The 18,265-nt window shown below is 46.2% G+C and overlaps 1 protein-coding gene across 3 annotated transcripts in view; it reads right to left on the bottom strand.

Moving 5' to 3' along the window:
* Window positions 1-18,265, bottom strand: part of NOC2L (NOC2 like nucleolar associated transcriptional repressor) — a 64,242-nt gene that overhangs the window by 36,448 nt on the left and 9,529 nt on the right. For all 3 annotated transcript variants that reach the window (XM_035118506.2, XM_060276220.1, XM_060276219.1), the window contains 8 exons: window positions 15,434-15,544; window positions 15,018-15,138; window positions 12,650-12,740; window positions 9,788-9,866; window positions 8,835-8,945; window positions 7,778-7,891; window positions 5,973-6,161; window positions 3,330-3,469 (listed from right to left, as the gene is read on the bottom strand). In XM_035118506.2, coding sequence (XP_034974397.1) covers window positions 3,330-3,469; window positions 5,973-6,161; window positions 7,778-7,891; window positions 8,835-8,945; window positions 9,788-9,866; window positions 12,650-12,740; window positions 15,018-15,138; window positions 15,434-15,544 — 956 coding nt within the window. The remainder of the gene's footprint in view (window positions 1-3,329; window positions 3,470-5,972; window positions 6,162-7,777; window positions 7,892-8,834; window positions 8,946-9,787; window positions 9,867-12,649; window positions 12,741-15,017; window positions 15,139-15,433; window positions 15,545-18,265) is intronic.

Genomic DNA, 18,265 nt, shown 5'->3' with positions numbered 1-18,265 from the left:
TTAATCTGTTCCAGACGGGTCCGCGGAGTACTCAACCTGAAGCGTACTTAACCTGAAGCATGGGTGTAATTGGTTCCGGAAGTCTGTTCATAAACTGAAGCGTTCATAAACTGAAGCGAACTTTCCCATTGAAAGTAATGGAAAGTGGATTAATCCGTTCCAGACGGGTCCGCGGAGTACTCAACCTGAAGCGTACTTAACCCGAAGCATGGGTGTAATTGGTTCCAGAAGTCTGTTCATAAACTGAAGCGTTCATAAACTGAAGCGAACTTTCCCATTGAAAGTAATAGAAAGTGAATTAATCCGTTCCAGATGGGTCCGCGGCGTTCGTAAACCGAAAATTCGTAAACCGAGGTTCCACTGTATTGTTTTTGCATGGTCGATGGCCAGGACTGATGGGAGATGCAGTTCAACAACTGTAGGGTCAAAGGTTACCCTCACGTGATTTGGTGATGAACCAAATTTCCAAAACTGCACTGGAAGGCTGTTTTTAGTATTTTGCAGGAGCTATATCTGAAAACTTTTCCATTTCTTAGTGCCATTTTGAGGCTGCCTTCAATGTAAACAATACCAAGATAGATATATAATATAATATAAGGCAGCTTCCTCCATCCGTTTGTCTTAAGGGAAAAGCTTGATGAGTCAAAGCATTGGTCCACCTAGCTCAGTACTGTCTACACTGACAGGCAGTGGCTCTCCCCGGGGATTCAGACAGGGTTCTCTCCCAATTCTACAGAGACTGAAGCTGGGGTCTTCTGCATGAAAGACAAATGCTCTAACTGACTGAGGTACAGCCCTTTTAAACATTCATAAGAGACCAGTTTTGCGCAAACTTCTAAAAATTCAACCTGGTCTCTCTAGATACAAACACTCTCCATTTTCAAAGCTTTTTTGAGCCTGTGTTTTGTTTTTGTTTTGTTTTTAAAAAAGCTTTTGCACACCACCCCAAGAGCCGTCCTCTTATGTGACAGTCACCAGCGAAATTCCGCTCCTCTCCTCCTAGGGACCTGCTGAGCTCACCTTTCCGGGAGGCCTCAGAGGCAGCTGATTTATCTGCTTAGACAGGTGGAAAACTGCCTCAGCTCGTCCGCAGGACAATTAAAAGCCCCACTTAAGTGACGGGAAGACGTCTCGGGGGGTGAGGGAAAGAGAGAGATTGAAGGGGGGAGAGAGGCAAGCTCTGGAAATCGTTTAAACCTGTTTATCTTCATCAACACTCAGAGGAGCCTGGAAACGCAAGCAGCGTAGGTTTTCTTTAAAAAAAAAAAAAAACCAACCGTGCAATCTGGACACGGCATTAACAGGATTTCTTGAGATTGCTGGAGTTTTAGAAAATTTACTGCACACCCATTAGCCTCCAAGTGTGGTCCCAAAGCACGGAGTCAGCTGGTGTGGGCGTGAGTGTGTTACATGTGTGCTTCAAATAACAAAAACATTCAGGATTCTTCATATAGGTATAGGTTTATGTTGATGTTAAGAGCATCAACAAATCTCAAGCGGCTCCTTTTCAGGGGCCATCACCCATCCTGGATATTTTGTGCTTGTGCTGATGTTCTAACCCAGGGAGCTGCCAACATGGTGTGCATGGGGACCAGTGTGCCTGCTGGTACATCCTATAATGCCCACGAAAAGCCTCAGTAAATTAACCCTCCGAACTTCAGCAAGGGTGCTAGTCTGCTCTTCCTGGTCAGTTCCTATCTGCAATGGCTCAGCCTCTCCAACACTGAACATGCCCCCTTAAACATGCCCACGTTTCACCGGGTGCCAGGATTGGATGCCTGCCGTCTTTTTCGCTGCAGGTGCAAAGAGCTTCCTTTTTACCCTGTCTGCAATACGGGCTTAAAGCCACATGATACTACTTTAAATACTCATTGCTTCTCCCAAAGCATTCTGGGAACCATGATCTGTTAAAGGGGCCAAGAGTTGTTAGGAGACTCCTATTCCCTCTCACAGAGCAAGAATTCCAGGGAAAAGTAGGGTTGCCAGACTCAATAGAGGACAGGACTTCTGTGCCTTTAATTGCCCTGCTCTCTTTTGAGTCTGGAAACCTTAAAGAGAAACCAGCAGACCCTTTGCTTGGAAAGTAAACAAAGGGTCTGCTGGTTTCTCTTTAAGGTTTCCAGACTCAAAAGAGAGCAGGGCAACTAAAGGCACAGAAGTCCTGTCCGCTATTGAGTCTGGCAACCCTAGGGAAAAGGGATTGTTAAACCACTCTGGAAATGGTATCCCTGGAAGGGGAATAGGGGGTCTCCTAACAACTCTGGACACCCTTAACAAACTACACTTCTCAGGATTCTTTCGAGGAAACTGTGACTCTTTAAAGTGGCATGATACTGCTTTAAATTCATAGCTCAGATGTGGCCTCAGTGAGTGACCACAGTAGTGGCCGATGTAGATTCCTCCCCCCCCCCACCATTGATAGGGCAGCTGTGAGGGACTGGGATTGCCCACCCTGTTTTTGTTGGTCCTGTCTTCCATCCCTGCCCCCCCCCCGGAGCTTCTTTCAACGTGGTGGTCATTTTGCAACATGCCACCCACCTCCCGGCAGACATTTTGTGACTGGCACCTACGTCACTTTCTCAAAACTCCAAACGAAGCCTGGAACGCAGACCAACGTCCATGCGCAGGTCAACCAGGAGATGTCATGACCTTGGGAGTTGGGAGAGGAGGGAGCCCAGCTGAGACAGAGACTAACTAGAGTGCCAGCGGCAGATGAGTTGACCAGTTCCTGGTTCTCAGCTAATTGACCCAGTTGGAGGAGCTTGCCAAACTAGGTCTGAGGGCCCACTGAAGCAGATGTCATGACTACCACAGGTGCTGTTCCTGAATTCAAAGGACTGGGGGTCTCATTGCCATTCCTTCACCCGCTTTTCCTAAACTGATATATTTTGAGAGTGGACTTGTATGTTTTGAGAGCCAGTACAGCATAGCACTTAGAGCAGGCATCCCCAAACTGCGGCCCTCCAGATGTTTGGGCCTACAACTCCCATGATCCCTAGCTAAGAGGACCAGTGGCCAGGGATGATGGGAATTGTAGTCCAAAACATCTGGAGGGCCAAAGTTTGGGGATGCCTGGCTTAGAGCGCCGGACTAAGACCTGAGAGACCAGGATTTAATTTCCCCATTAGACCAGAAAGCTCACTGGGTGCGACTCACAGCCTGACCTACCTCACAAGGTTGCCGTGAGAGTAAAGTGGAGACAGGGGACAGGATAAAACAGACATCAGAGAGAATTTTCTTCGTCAGCTTGAGCTCCTCGGAGGACACATAGGTTTCAAAAGGCAAACAAGCGAAAGGCAAGCCTGACACTGAGGAAACGGAAGACTTACTTAATGCAGCCAATGATGACTTGGGTCAACGGGTAGATCAAAGGCTCCATGATGTCGTTCGGATGGATGGTGCTCAGGACCCGACACCAGAAGTACAGGCAATGGACATACTGCCAGTTGTAAACAGACTGGTAGTTTTCCTGAAGGGCGAGGAAAGAGGTAAATAGAGAGATCTTCTAATGGAGAGCACTGAAGAAACATAATTTACACAATGGGGGGGGGATCTTATTCGTACTAATTCGTACTCAAACTTAGGTCTCCAGCTGTTGTTGGACTATAACTCCCATCATCCCTAGCTAGCAGGACCAGTGGTCAGGGATGATGGGAGTCGTAGTCCCAAAAGAGCTGGAGACCCAACTTTGAGAAACACTGGCGTAGACCATACTGAGAGCTAGAGGAACCAGTGATCTAACTCAGCCTAAGACAGCTCCCTATGTCTTAAATGAAAGGATGCAGCTTAGTGGCAGAGCACCTGCTTCTTATGCAGAAGGTCCCAGGTTCAATCTCCAGGTAGGGCTGAAATCCTGAAACTCTGTTGCCAATTATAGAATCAAGAGTTGGAAGGTGTACCAAGGGTCACCTAGTCCAACCCCCTGCAATGCAGGAATCTCAATACTGAGCTGGAAGGACCAGTGGCCTGACTCAGGATAAAGGCAGCTTCCTATGCTTCTGTCTTTCCCCATCATTTACCGATTTGCCACTTGCACTATAAAATGGATTCATTATCAAGATGGGCCGTACAAATAACTTGGGGCCGACAGAAATTTAATCTGCGCCTCCCTCGCTCTGAGGTGCCTCTCCCACCGTGGAACTAACTGGATTTGGGTCCTGTCTGGCTCACGACTGAGGGTCTGAGAAGCCAAACAGATCCAATTAAGGTCCTAGACTTTTGTTATCTCTCCTCAGCTTATCTGCCATGTCTGAGCATCTTTTGGGAAGGGGGGGGCAGGAGAAATGGCTTAACATGGTACCAACCCTTGCAAGCATCAGGGGTGTAAATCAACCCACTAATCTGTGTCGGTATTGTTTACTTTAAAACACGAATAAAGAGGGGATTAGCAATTTGCCTTGGATTAAGTCCACGTCAGACTGGATGAGACCCCAATCTGGGGATGGAAAGGGATAGGGGGGGAATTACCTGCTCTCTCCCACCCTATCTTACTTTTCCTCTGGTGGCTGAGTGGCGGGGGGGGGGAGAACAGGGGGGCTAGGCTGCAACAGATAAAAAAATGGGGGCAAATGACAGGTTGCCAAAAAGAAGATGGGCTTTTTTGGGGGGAGGGCAAAGTGGGGAGACTCTATAATCTTCTTTGCTACTTGGTGGGGCTTTTGGTTAATGCGATGAAATGCAGATTTCATATATCAACAGAAGACACGCCAGAGGAGAAGACAGCTGATAAAGCCAGGCTGTTGTTGTGAGGGATATCTCTTTTTATTCCACCCCCCCCCCCAAATAAAGACCAAGAGACAGATAAACAAAAAATATCAGCACCTCTCTCTCAAGGCTGCGTACACAATGTAACTTTAAAGCAGATTTGAGGCACATTCTTTTTTCTGAAAGAAATATGGGCACTGTAGTTTGTTAAGGGGAACTGCAACTCTGCAATTCCTGCTGGGAATTGTGAGGGGTGAAACTACAGCACCCAGAATTCTCAGGGGGTAAGAAAGTGCTTTAAAGGTATGGTGTGTAGAGATTCGATAAGTTATACTTCAGGTGTATCTTGAACAATGGAACTAAATTGAGAGATTCAGAACCTAGATAGGAAACAGAAGTGCTGGGACAGCTTGAGCAGAGTGAACTGGTGTGTGAATCTACACATAACTGAACAAAGATATCTCGCCTAGTGTGATGAGACAGGAAGAAAAGCATCTCCCTATCCACTTACCATGTCACCTCTTACTTGTGTTTTCTCAAAAGTATAATGCCCCAAATGCTGCAACCTTTCCTCACAGAAAGTCGCTCCATCTCTGCCTTGAATTATGGTCAGGGGTGCCCCAGGCAACACTGGCCTCTGTCTCTCTTTCCCTCCCTCCTCTGATGCCCTCTCGTGTCTCTGCCTCCAAAAGGCTTGCACAGCTGTTTGTTGCAGCAGCCTTGGCTACAAGCTCCCCGGGCAAATGGTGCCTCTGGGGCTGGCCAGGGGGTGCTGGTGGCCAGGAGCTGTGATGGCCTCTGGGTAAGCAAGCAAGAAAGCAGGCAGGCAAGGGGGCCCAGCCAGCCCTTGCTGTTGGGAATGGACAGGCAAGTCTCAGGCCCCTGAGGGGCAGAGTGAGGAGGCACCTCTCTTTGGGGCAAGGGGGGAGCTCAGAGACCAGGGGCAGCGTCAGCAGCTGCCCGGAGGACTCCCAAGGAGAGGGGAGAGGGAGCACCACACAAGGGAGGAGAGGCTGCCAGCTCTGCAGGCAAGGGGCGACATAACTGGGCTCCTGAGCCCAGAGCCCCACAGGGGTGCCGCAGAAGTTGGTCAAGGAAGCCGTGGACTCAAAAAGGTTGAAAACCTCTCCCCTGGATCATTCTGGTTGCCCTTTCCTGAAGCTTTTCAAAACTCTACGCTACCCTTTTTGAGCTGAGGTGACTAGAACGGTGCACAATATTCCAAATGCGGTCACCCCATAGATCTGGAAAGCAGCATTAGAACTCGCCTTCTTCTTCACAGCCATGGCGCTGCGCAAATGGATGGCCAGCTGGCGGATGTAGATAAAGGCATGCTGGTAGGAGATGGAGGTGTCGAGGGAGTACATCTCCGTCAGGGTCCGTTGCATGAAGTTGATCATAGGGAGGACATTGGGGGAGGTGAACCTGGAGTTCTTCACGTAGGAAATATACATTTGCTGTAAAAAAAAAAGGTGGAGTTTGCGGGAGGAGGGGGTTGGAAGAAACCAGAACAAAGTTTATTTAATTTTAACAAAAAGTATATAGGCCACTTGGCTGTAATATAAAACCTCTGAGCGTCTGACAAGACTACATTAAAGCCATTCAATAAAAGGCTGTTAAAAACAAGCATTAAAAACCATTCGAAAGATCATTCAAATCAACAGTAGTCTCTAAAAATGCATGCTCCTTAAACTTAAATGTAGAAAAAGAATTTCTAATCCAATACAGTTGCCAACTGAGATTTTTTAAAAAAGATCCTCTACTTAGAAAGCTTATTGGAAAAGAATCGTTTTCTTTCCTTTCTTTTTTACACTGCTGGGCTTCGATAGGTACCCCGGAAGGCAGACTTGCCATGGTTTTAAAAAGCAGCAGCAAAGTATATGGAGGCTCATATTTGACTGTGCCCACTGTTTGAGGCTGTCATCAGATCAAAGGAGGAGCAGATGGGATCTTTTATCCTGCTCTACTTTATAGGCCTCTGACCATCAAAAACATTCATTCATTCATATATTGTGTTCTAGCAGGGCTTGGTGCTAGCCAGGTAAATGAAGCAGGCAAAGAGGAAGTCCAGGGCAGTGTAGGGAAGAGGAATCAAGGCAGTTTAGGACCAAGGACAGCTCCCAGTGGACCCTGGTGACTGAGCTATGGACAGACATTGTTTCAGCCAAGGCCCTTAGTGTATGGTGGCAAGGCCTCTACAGTCGTACCTTGTTTTGCGGCCAGGATCCCTTCCAGAGCCCCGGCCACTAGCCGAAAAGGACGCAGGGCAAAGTGCCGCATTTGTGCATGTGCGTGGAGCGGTTCACGCTTCTGCACATGCGCGAGGGGCAAACCCGGAAGTAACCCGTTCCGGTACTTCCGGGTTTGCCACAAACGGTCGCTGGAATGGACACTAGACAAGGCGGACGTTCATGGAGGTATTACTGTACTACTGCTGAACCAACCTCCTTGCGAACTCTGAAACTGGCTTAAAGATCTGATTCTGCAGGCACTGACTTCTACGCTATGGAACGGACAGAGATGTTATGGGGGGGGCACTCATAGGAGACTGAGGAAGGCAAGAGTGCTCTATCCTCAGGCCATGGCAGGGGCATGAAGGGGTGCGGAGCATGGGCATAGCCAGGATTGGGGTGATGGTGGGGAGAGACTTTATGTAGGGAGAGCAGAACCAAGTTACCTGTGACGCAATCGGTCAGTTAGGTAAGTATTTTTATTTCTTTACTTGATGGGGGGTAGCTGCACCTCCCTGGCTACACCCATGGTGTGCAACGGTGTATATTTCCTCCTCATACATGTCTTCTTTAGGGGAGTAAGAGGGGCCAGCTTCTGGGGCTATGACACCTATGGCCCTCCAGGTATCACTGGACTACAACTCCCATCATTCCTGAGCACTAACCATACTGTTTGGGGCTGGTGGGAATCCATAATCATCTTCAGGGCTGCAGGTCCCCCAGTCATGATCCTGAGCCTTTTGACTCACAGTAGACAATAGGGGATCAATGCCTCCCCACCCACCACCCCCATCAATAGTATGGCATGCATACGTTGAGGTAGCTTTTCTCCACCACCTTACCTTGAGAACTGGGTTCAAGTAGACATCTTTTTTATGCCGGCAGATTTTGTTGAGCACCAGGAAAGCCAGTACCCTGACGGTTTCCTCGCCAGTGCTCCAGAGACGGGTAGCTTGCTGGAAATAAAGAAAAGAAGAATCAAGAAATGCACACACAGACTAGCAGACAGGTTCCCAGTCCACTAGCTTCCATCCCATCTCAAAACATAGACCACCTCTGTCATCCATACAACCTGACCTGGAAGCTTTGGGTGAAGGGAGAGCAAACAACAACAACAACAACAACAACAACAACAACAACAATGAATATTAATATAAATAAGGCTGCCCCATTTAGTCAATCAGTTGTAGATGTTTACCAGACTTTTAGAGGACATCTGAAGGCAGCCCTGTTTAGGGAAGCTTTTAATGTTTAATAAATTATTGTATTTTAAAACTTCTGTTGGAAGCCACCCGGAGTGGCTGGGGAAACCCAGCCAGATGAGTGGGGTATAAATAATAATAAAGATGATGATGATGATTATTATTATTATTATTATTATTATTATTATTATCATCAACTGATAGTATTCTAGTAACTGAGGGCACATTTTTAATCTAATAATTGACTCATTATGTTTATTTTCTTACAAAACAATAGTTGGCAAGCAGCTTCTGAGGAACACTACCACCTCCTCGCTCACACAGGAGGGATCGCCCCTTCTAATGCTACTTTCAAAGGGTATTTCTTCCTTTTCTAAAGAACTTAAGACCAAAGTAGCCAATTTGGTGCCCTCCAGGGGTTTCTGGACTACAACTCCCATCATCCCTGACCACTGGCCAGAATGCCTGGAGTTGTTAGTTCAGCAACATCCAAATTCTGCCTGGGTTTACTTTATTCCTCCTCCTCCCAATCACTTTTCCTATTGTGATGTGTCTTTTTAGATTAGAAGCCCGGGGGAAGGGGCTGTCTTATCACTGGCATTTGTAAGCCACTATGGGAGTATTTTTTCCTGCTTTTTTGGCTGAAGAGCGACATTAAAACTAACTAAATAAATAAAGCACCAGCTGCCAAACTCACCTTGAGCAGCATCCGAGTTTGTTTTGGAAAAGTCAAGAAATAAGGCACGATGGAGCTGACGTGCTGGAGGACAGCAGCTCCCACAGAGGATTCTGTCAAACATGAGAGGAGCTGCAGAAACGGGCAGAATGTGCAGGAAGCATTAAAACCTGGGCGAGGCTCACAAACTGCAATCTCACCAAATTGTACATCTATCTCTTAAGCTGGTCAGAGGCAAACATGTACCCCTCCTTCCACAATGTTCAACTGAGGCACCACGCCAAATATTGGATTTCACTAACTGCAAATGAGGACATCCACACACACCCCACCCCAAACCATGGTTTGAGCTTCCAGGATCAAAGCAGCCAAACCACAATTGCAGGCCTGATTTCCTTTTCTCTGGAGGTAACAACTATAGTTTATCTGTTCCAGAGCTCACTCCACCCTCTGCCCACTGGTCACAACAGACACAACTGCCCTGGGACAGAGCCTAGAGCCTACTACCAGGTGTAAATAGTGGAAGGGCATCACCCAGTGGTGGAGCATCTGCTTTGCACACAAAAGACCCCAGGTTCAATCCCCAACATCTGCAGGTGTGGCTGGGAGAGACTCCCTCACTGCAACCCTGCAGAGCCACTGCCAGTCAAGAGTCAACAAAGCATGATTGTGCAGTGGACTCAGTGCAAAGCAGCTTCCTACATCACTATCTCTTAAGGGCAGGGCCGTATCGCAGGGGTACATCATCTGCCTTGAATGCAGAAGGTCCTAGGTTTAATCCCCGGTGTCTCCAGCTAGGGCTGTCTGCCACCCTGGAGAGAGCTGCTGTCAGTCAGTGCAGACAATACCAAGCTAGACTGACTCCATATACGGCACTGTCAGAGTCTGACTCCATATACGGCACTCTCAGAGGGATGAGGAGTGACGGATGCAGTTTTTTAAGCAAGGGTCCATCAGCTCCCCCCGCCTTTTACCTGGATGGTACAGCCAAGGTGAGTTTTGATGTCTAAGCGAAGCTTTCCCCAAAGCGGACTGGAAGAGGGAAGGACCACCCTAAAGAACAAAAGAAACACATTGTGTGTTATTTAGGCATAGCGGTGCAAGATGAAAATTGGTGGCAGCCTTCCTGTGTGTTTATTTGCGGAGGCGAGTCCATCGTGGACTTGGGACACAGAGGGTGTTATTCAACTCAGAACAGGCCTATTGAAATTAACGGACCTCTGCAGAATTAGGTGCAGAAATCAGTATCCTGAGAACCACAACCTTCCATATGCCCCTCCCAGAGTTTCATTTTAAAACAAGCTTCTAGCCCTCATTGCTAGAAAGGTTGGCTTCAAAGTGTCTGGACAATGGCCACAGAAATTTAGCATAAAATGTGCTAAATCTGCAAAGTTTAGCTGACGTCTTGAGAATTTGGCTTTTCCTGGCAGGAATCCTTTTAGCAGCACAGACTATGCACACAACTGTGTAGATAAAATATGCCATCTATAGCATGCTGTCGTGGTGAACTTCAGTTGTTACCTCGATTTCACTACAGCCCTTGGAGACAGGGAGATGCCACACCTATTCTACAGAAAGGGAGCAGAGGCAGAGAGGGCATGAATAACTTGCTCAGCACCATCCAGCGAATCCATGGCTGACCTGACATTTGAACTCAGGTCCTTTTAAGTTCTAGCAGAATTTAACTGGTTAGCCCAGGTTGCACCCAACTAATTTCTACTCAGAGCAGACCCACTGTAATAATTAAATCATGCTCAACAATCTCAATTGGTCTACTCTGAGTAGAACCAACTTTGGAACTCCCTGCCTAGTAACCTTAGAGAAGGCACCTTCACTGTACTCTTTTCGGCACTTGCTAAAAACATTTTTATTTAGGCACGACCATCCAGACATGTAGAATGTTGGCAGGCATTTTAATTATGTTTTTATGTTTTAAATAGTTGTTTTCACCAATTATTCCATTGTTTTATTCTTTCTGTGAACAGCTTTTGAGGTTCAATTGCTTCTTACAATTAAGCAGTATATGAATTCTATGAAACAAAATTTTAAAATGCTCTTGAGTGGGAGGCCTCTTTTCATCTAACCTGGTCTGACCTTGTTTAGTTCAGGACAGCTGCCAAGTATACCCAGAAGCCAAGTTCATGTGCAGAAAAGCATGCATGCAGCACTAATCCCACACACCCCACCCCTTCGCTGCCCCCAAAACCCAGCCAGATCAGATGGCAGTGCCAAAGAATGCAGGAGAATCAACGCCCGTGGCAAGCAATAAAGGATTAATTGTACCCTCCACTAACCCAGCTGTTTGCATTCATTCTGTTTGAGCTAGAAAATCCAACCCTGACTCCCAGACAAACCTTCAGCCACCTCTCTCACTCTGAGTGCACCATGATCCTTGAGCTCTGATGACATGAGGGTTTCTTGGGGATAGCCAGAACACTTGAGAAGAGAAGGAACAGATTCCAAGGGGATGGAAAGGTGCCTGGAACAGGTCACCCAACCACCGGCAGATAGTACAGCACCTCACGTGCCCCCAGCACTCTGACAGGAACATAGGAAGGTGGCTTAGACAGAGCCAGACCATTTTTAGGCCACAACTCCTATCAGCGTCAGCCAAAGCATGCTGGCTGGAGCCAAGAAGAGTTGTAGTCGAAGACAATCAGAGGGCACCAGGTTGGGCAAGGCTGCCATAAACTAACTTTCATTTCTATGAAATTCTCTCCGTAATTTCTGTGCTCTCCTCTTTTCCAAGTACAGTTTTGATTACTGTTTTATGGTTGCTACAAATCCATAAAATGAGTAAACAAAAATACGTATATATAAAAACAGCCAGTACGTAACAGATTATACAGAAATCAAGTGGGTAGGGCTTGACTGATTTGTACAATGCCTCATTGTTGTTTTAATGCAGTGGTTCTCAAAGGATGCAGCTCGCCACATTGGTGTGGCAGGAGACGATGGGAAGATTCAAGGGCAATCAAAGAACACACACACACACACACACACACAGAGAGAGAGAGAGAGAGAGAGAGAGAGAGAGAGAGAGAGAGAGAATATATATTTTCAAAATGAGAGCAAGAGCATCAAGAGATACCAAGGATGATCCTAGTTGTGATCCAAAAATCACCATTTGAACAGAGTGCTGGAGAAGATGCATTTAATTTGACACCAGCAGCAGGCCAAGCAAATCTCCAAAACATAAAGTTTGTCGCCAATTATGTGGATAGCTATCCAAGTCCCTTTCTGGATGCCCCACAATCATATTATAAAGCAGTTGTGTTCTATGCCATGAGAGGAACCTGGGAATTCAGACATCCAAAGATCTGTAGCATTCTTTAAAAAAGCACCTGGGGATGTGGGTTAAGAACTTGCTGGATCAGGCCACTGGCCTATCTAGTCCCAAATCCTGTTCTCACCAGATGCTCCATGGGCTTCAAGTGACAAGAAATGAGATTCTGACTAAACATCAGGAAGAACTTTCTGACAGTAAGACCTGTTTGACAGTGGGACGGTCTTCCCTGGGAGGCTGTGGACTTTCCCTTCCTTGGAGGCTTTTAAGCAGAGGCTGGATGGCCATCTGTCATGGATGCTTTAGCTGAGATTCCTGCATTGCAGGGGGTTGGAATAGATGAGCCTTGGGGTCCCTTCCAACTCTACAATTCTATGATTTTATTGAGAAGACTACATTCATGATCTGAAAGCAACAGCGACTCTCCCCAGTTGTAATTCCTAGCAACTGGCGTTCAGAGGCATTCTGCCTCCAACAGTGGAGATGAGACATAGCCATGGTTGTTAGAATCACTGACAAGATTTATCCTCCTTTTAAAAAAAAAACTTACTTGGATTTGTTTTTCGCAGCTTTCACCTGAAGCAATTTCTGCAGCAGTTGAAAAAGATCGCGAATGCAGAAGGACACCAGGGTATTGAACACTAAACAGGACAGAAAACAAACCTATGTAACCAGACATAACACTTCCTTTGCCGTAAGGAACAAAGCAGTTCTAGATCACACACAAGGCTCTAAACTTCTGCAAATAGGATTAATTTGACATCAGCCCTCCTGGGAATCTCAGTGAGAACTTATTATGTTTAAAAAGCAACATCCCAGTCCTCAAGGCGATGAGGATAACCTTGACAATACACAGCACAACTTTTGGTAAAAAGGGGGGAATGGGTGTGGGAAGATGAGAACAGGACTTAAACTGATCAAGGAGCTTTAAAGGGGAGCAGGTTAAAAAAAAGTGGGGCAGCACTATTAAATAGAGTGAACTGGAAGGTCAGCACCTGACTCTTAAGAATCACACGAAAGAAGTAAAATCCCAATTCGCATGTGAGTTCTGAAAACATTTGCACCTTTTATCTCAAGACCTACCTGACTGCCCTGTTATAAACAAACAAACAAATCATTTTGCAAAATGCCCAGCTGCCTAAATGAATGCATGCACCTACAGGGCCAATTATTAACTGTCATGCATTCAGCACCCTTGAGCACAACTCAGAGGTGTGTGTGTGTACACACACACATACATACACATGGAGTATATCAGAATGTGTGGGGTGACCTACACTACAAAGTTTTAGCAATAACTGATGCTCCTTTGGCTCCCCCTGCTGGAATGGCTCCTGTATAGCCAGAGGGGTAGCTCTTACCTAAATACTCTTCTTTATAGTCATACCTCGTGTTGCGTTGGGTTCATGTTGCATCTTTTCGGCTTGCGAACACGGCAAACCCAGAAGTGTATACTTCTGGGTTTCACTGTGCACGTGTGCGCAGAAGCGTTCTGCGCGCTTCCCACATGCGCAGAAGCACTCTATCGCGCTGCGTGTGCAAAAGCAGCACTCTAGTTACAGACTTTTCGGGGTGTGAACGGCACCCCGGAACGGATAGAGTCTGTAACTAGAGGCACCACTGTACAGGATAATATGGTAACTATACAGGCCTCTCTGGCAGTGCTCATCTTTTCATGGGGTGGGCATGCCCTTATTATTTCTATTTTACATATGTTACTAGATAAGCATTTTGTGTTATACGCTGTTTTATATTTTCCAGCTTTTAACATAGGAAGTTGACTTGTATGGCGCCAGGTAATTTGTCCACCCGGCTCAGAACTCTTCACTGATTAGCAGCAGCACTCCTGTGTTTCAAAGAGGGATCTTTTCCCAGCTCTGCTTGGGAGATGCCACTGGGAGCTGAACTTGAGACCTTCTCCCGAAGCAGGTGCTTTTCCCCTTAGTTACAGCACTTCCCCCGGGGCAGAGGGAACTAACTGGCTACAGCCACCTTTACAGAAAGGCAGTGCGCCCTCAATGGACACCCTGCCAGCACAAGGGAATATGGGGGTCCTCCTATTTAATCTCACCTTAGAGGCAAAGCTTAAGAGATAGCAGTTTAGCCTCCTCTGATACTGGTAGAGTGAACAGTACAAAATAAACAAACTAAGGAAGAATGTTCCTGGTGATGCTACTTTGAGCTGTACTTGCAGCAGCAGAATCACATGACACAGGATCTTTTCAGACTACGCCGTCCAAACCTCAGAAGGGACAACTGCAGGTTTAAACGACTGCATGCATTTTGATTTGGGAAGGCTTTCCCCAAAGGGTGACCCAGCCCTTTTATATAGTACCAGCTGTGCCACTGCAGAAATGTTTGTCATTGCGCTTCTACATCTTATTTAAGCCACCCCTCTTCCTGTTTCATCTTACCGCATACCACTTCGGTAGCTCCGAAGCATTTTAGGAATCTTCAAATAAAGGAATAAAAATAAATAATATAGTCCTTGCATGGAGAACACTAGCAGTTTAGGGTTCTGGATCAGCCGTCCCTTTGATGTGCCAGTTTCTAGATGTAACAGGTTTGTTTCCTGACGGATTTCAAATACATGAACACAGGTAGCTAGCTGCCTTACGCAGTGTCGGATCACTGGCCCACCCAGCCCAGTACTGTCTACCCTGACTGGCAGCAGCTCTCCAGGGTTTCAGGAAGCGAGTCTCTCCCGGGCCTATCCGGAGATGCAGGGATCAAACCGGGAACCTTCTGAAAGCAAATCAGATGCTCTGCCACTGAGCTATGACCGCTCCCTATTCATCCTCCTATATTGTGAATGGTACAGTCCAATAAACCCGCGTGTCACACGATTCCGCTGCATGAGTAGGTTCTCTATCACCACTGGGGGCAAAAGGCAAGCATGAGAAGTGCTGGAAACTCACCTGTGCCATCGGTGACTTTGTACTTGCCGGGTTCCAGCCCCGAGGCATCTCCCTTGGCTGTTACCACGCAGGCTTTGAAAGCCTGGGTGATCTCGTGGAAGAGCTTTGCTGTGAGCTGCTTCTGGAGAAGAGGAAGACGGAGCAATGGGAAGATGATTAAGGAGAGACAGACAGACACAGCTTTCTTCGTGTCATTAAAAATTAAGATGAGGAATGTGGAAACCAACAGTCCCAGGTTGTAACAGTTCAGCCACCTTTGGCACGCTAGATATTAACACCAAAGGGAGCGTGCCACATGTTTTCTTAGGATACTTGCTATAGGATGGGCACAAGGACAGGTGATAAGCACCCCAATTTAATCAGCGCTACCCTTAAAAAATGGAGTGGGAAGGAAATCAAACCGCCTCATCTCTTGCCTCTGCAGCTGCTTTCCAGTGCTCCACCATCTTCAAATTTACATTGATGAAGTCCACTTTTTTCCGTCTGCTGGTTTGCTCTTCTTCATCATCTTCATCATCACTGGCTTCCTGCAAAATATTTTAGAATGGTGCAGAGAGGTTATCGTAAGGACATAACAAGCAGTCGGCAGCAGGCTTTTCAGATACCTGGAAGGCAGATTTGGAAGAGGACTCTCTGCCTGTGTACAGACACTCACCCCTCAAATGCCAGGGGAAGCTCAATGGTTACAGCACATGCTTTGCTAAAAATAAAAAGAGCACATGTTTTGTGTGCAAAAGGCCCCAGAATTTCAATCACTGGCATGCTTATGTAGGGCTGGAAAAGCCCAGCCCCATCCAAAATCGATGGTAACCTGCACGGTGGTCCTTTTCCCCACCTGGTGCTCTTCAAGAGGTTTTGGGCTACAACTCTCACATACACCCCAAAATCATGGTGGGCAGTCAGGTACGGAGAAAATAGTGGTCTCAAAACATCTAGAGTTTGATAAAAGTGCCAAGGGTGCCAGAGCACAGAACGGCTGCCATGGGCAGTGTTATTTTAAAAAGGCAACAGTACTCCATAGTAACGAGTACTGTCAGAACAGAAGCCCTGATTATATCGCATAAACAGTTGTGGCTTGCTCCAAAGAATCCTGGGAAGTGCCATTTGTTTTTGTTTTTATTGATATTTAATTGAAAGGTTTTCACTTATACAGAAATGTAATAAAAGGAATTTTTAAAAAAATGTTGAAAAGAAAAAACGTGCCAAAAGTACAGTGTAATACATTAAGTAAAATCAATTTCATTTCTACAGCTTATGGTATAGATATAAATGGTATTATTATCCTTACATATGGCTGCAACAACTTACTGCATTCTGTATAAACCTGTTACAGATATTATATTTGTCCAAAGCAGGCATCCCCAAACTTCGGCCCTCCAAATGATTTGGACTACAATTCCCATCTTCCCCGACCACTGGTCCTGTTAGCTAGGGATCATGGGAGTTGTAGGCCAAAACATCTGGAGGGCCGCAGTTTGGGGATGCCTGGTCCAAAGTCTACGTCTATAGGCAACCCATTCATATGTTACAAGTGTTATTATGTTGTCAATTCATTGATTGGGAAGTGTCATTTGTTAAGGGCGCTGAAAGTTGTTAGGAGACCCCCCATTCCTCTGACAGAACTACTATCCCCAGAGTGATTTAACAAGCAATTCTTCTTTCCTGAAATTCTGGGAATTGTAGCTCTGTGAGAGGAATAGGGGGGTCTCTTCACTTTCACCACCCTTCATAAACATCACTTCCCAAAATTCTTTGGAGTAAGCCATGGCTGTTTAAACTGGCATAATAGTGCTTTAAATGTGCGCCTAACACAGGGGTCCCCAAACTTACCCAGCTTCGGGCTGGATGCCCGCCACGCCGATTGCATGGTGCGCCGGAGGGTGGGGGAGCACGCAAACACTATTTCTGGCACACTCCCGACCTGGAAAGCACCGGAAATAGCTTGTGCGCATGTGCAGAAGCCTCCTCCGACCCAGAAGTACCCCGGAAATGACGCTTGTGCATGCGCACAAGCTATTTCCATCGCTTTTCCGGGTTGTAAGTCGGCAGCCGGGGGTTCCTGGGGGGCCACATAAAAGAGTCTCGGGGCCCGTAGTCTGGGGACCCCTGGCCTAACAAGTCTATTAATTTCAGTATGTTTACTCTGAGTAAAACTTAGTTGACTAGAACCCTACAGTCTTAATCTCTGGCCCATTTACCATCCTAAATTAGATTACTCTCTAGGTGGGGTGATACAAACAAAAAATAACCATGATACAAATTCACATCATTACTCTTAAGCTTTTTCCTAGAGCTCATGACGGCAGCTAAAAAATTTCGCTAGGATACTTAGAACTCCAGAGGGTGACCTCTGTAAGGAATTTTATCCAGGATATATATAGCCATCATAAACACTTGTACAATCTAACAGTACTCATGTGCCAACCAATTCAACCACTGAAGGACATTTATGGGCTGAATCTTTCAACCAACGGCACTCTATTGTAGATGAGGTAAGATAATTTTGTTTTCAAGAGATTACGAAGCACAAGCTAGCTACCCCAAGACCCACCAGTGATGGCCACCAATGAGGGTGGCTTCAAAAAAAAAGGCTAGAGTAATTCATGGAGAGAGCTATCAAGAGCTGATAGCCACAATGGCTATGTTCGGCCTCTGAATGAAGACCAGCTGCTGGGAATCACAAGGGGGAAGACTGCTACTAAGCTCGGATCCTGCTTTCAGGCTTTTGAAGAAGTATCAGGTTGCCCACTATGAAAACAGGATGCTGAACTAGCCTGGCCACAGGCCTGATCCAGCCCATTCCAACAATAGTCTTCCCAGGAGCTAAGGTTCGCCTCTGAAGCCTTCCTCTTGGGTCTTCTGAGACATGACAGGCGACAAGAGACAAGGGCTTTTCTGTTAAAAACCCCTTTCCCCAAACTGCCTGCCTCAAGAGGCGCAAATGTTACCATCTGTTTCCTTCATAGCATCAATGGCATTTTTGCCCAAACACCAATGCTTAATAATAAACAACAACAACAACAACAACAACAATAATAATGGGAATAATACTAGTAATATTTGGAATAATAATAAAGATGGAAGCCGCCCAGAACGGCTTCCAACTTTATTATTTAAAATATTATTAGTAGTATTATTCCATTATTATTATTATAAATTACTATTAATATTATAAACATCAAAAAATTCCCTAGCCTTCAGATGTCTTCTAAAGATTCTATAGCAAAATAAAAAAATTCCTTCAGTAG

This window comes from Zootoca vivipara, chromosome 6 (assembly GCF_963506605.1).
Source record: "Zootoca vivipara chromosome 6, rZooViv1.1, whole genome shotgun sequence".
Classification (NCBI taxonomy): Eukaryota; Metazoa; Chordata; class Lepidosauria; order Squamata; family Lacertidae; genus Zootoca; species Zootoca vivipara.
Note: the sequence above shows the minus strand (reverse complement) of the source record. Positions and strands in the feature narration are given on the sequence as shown.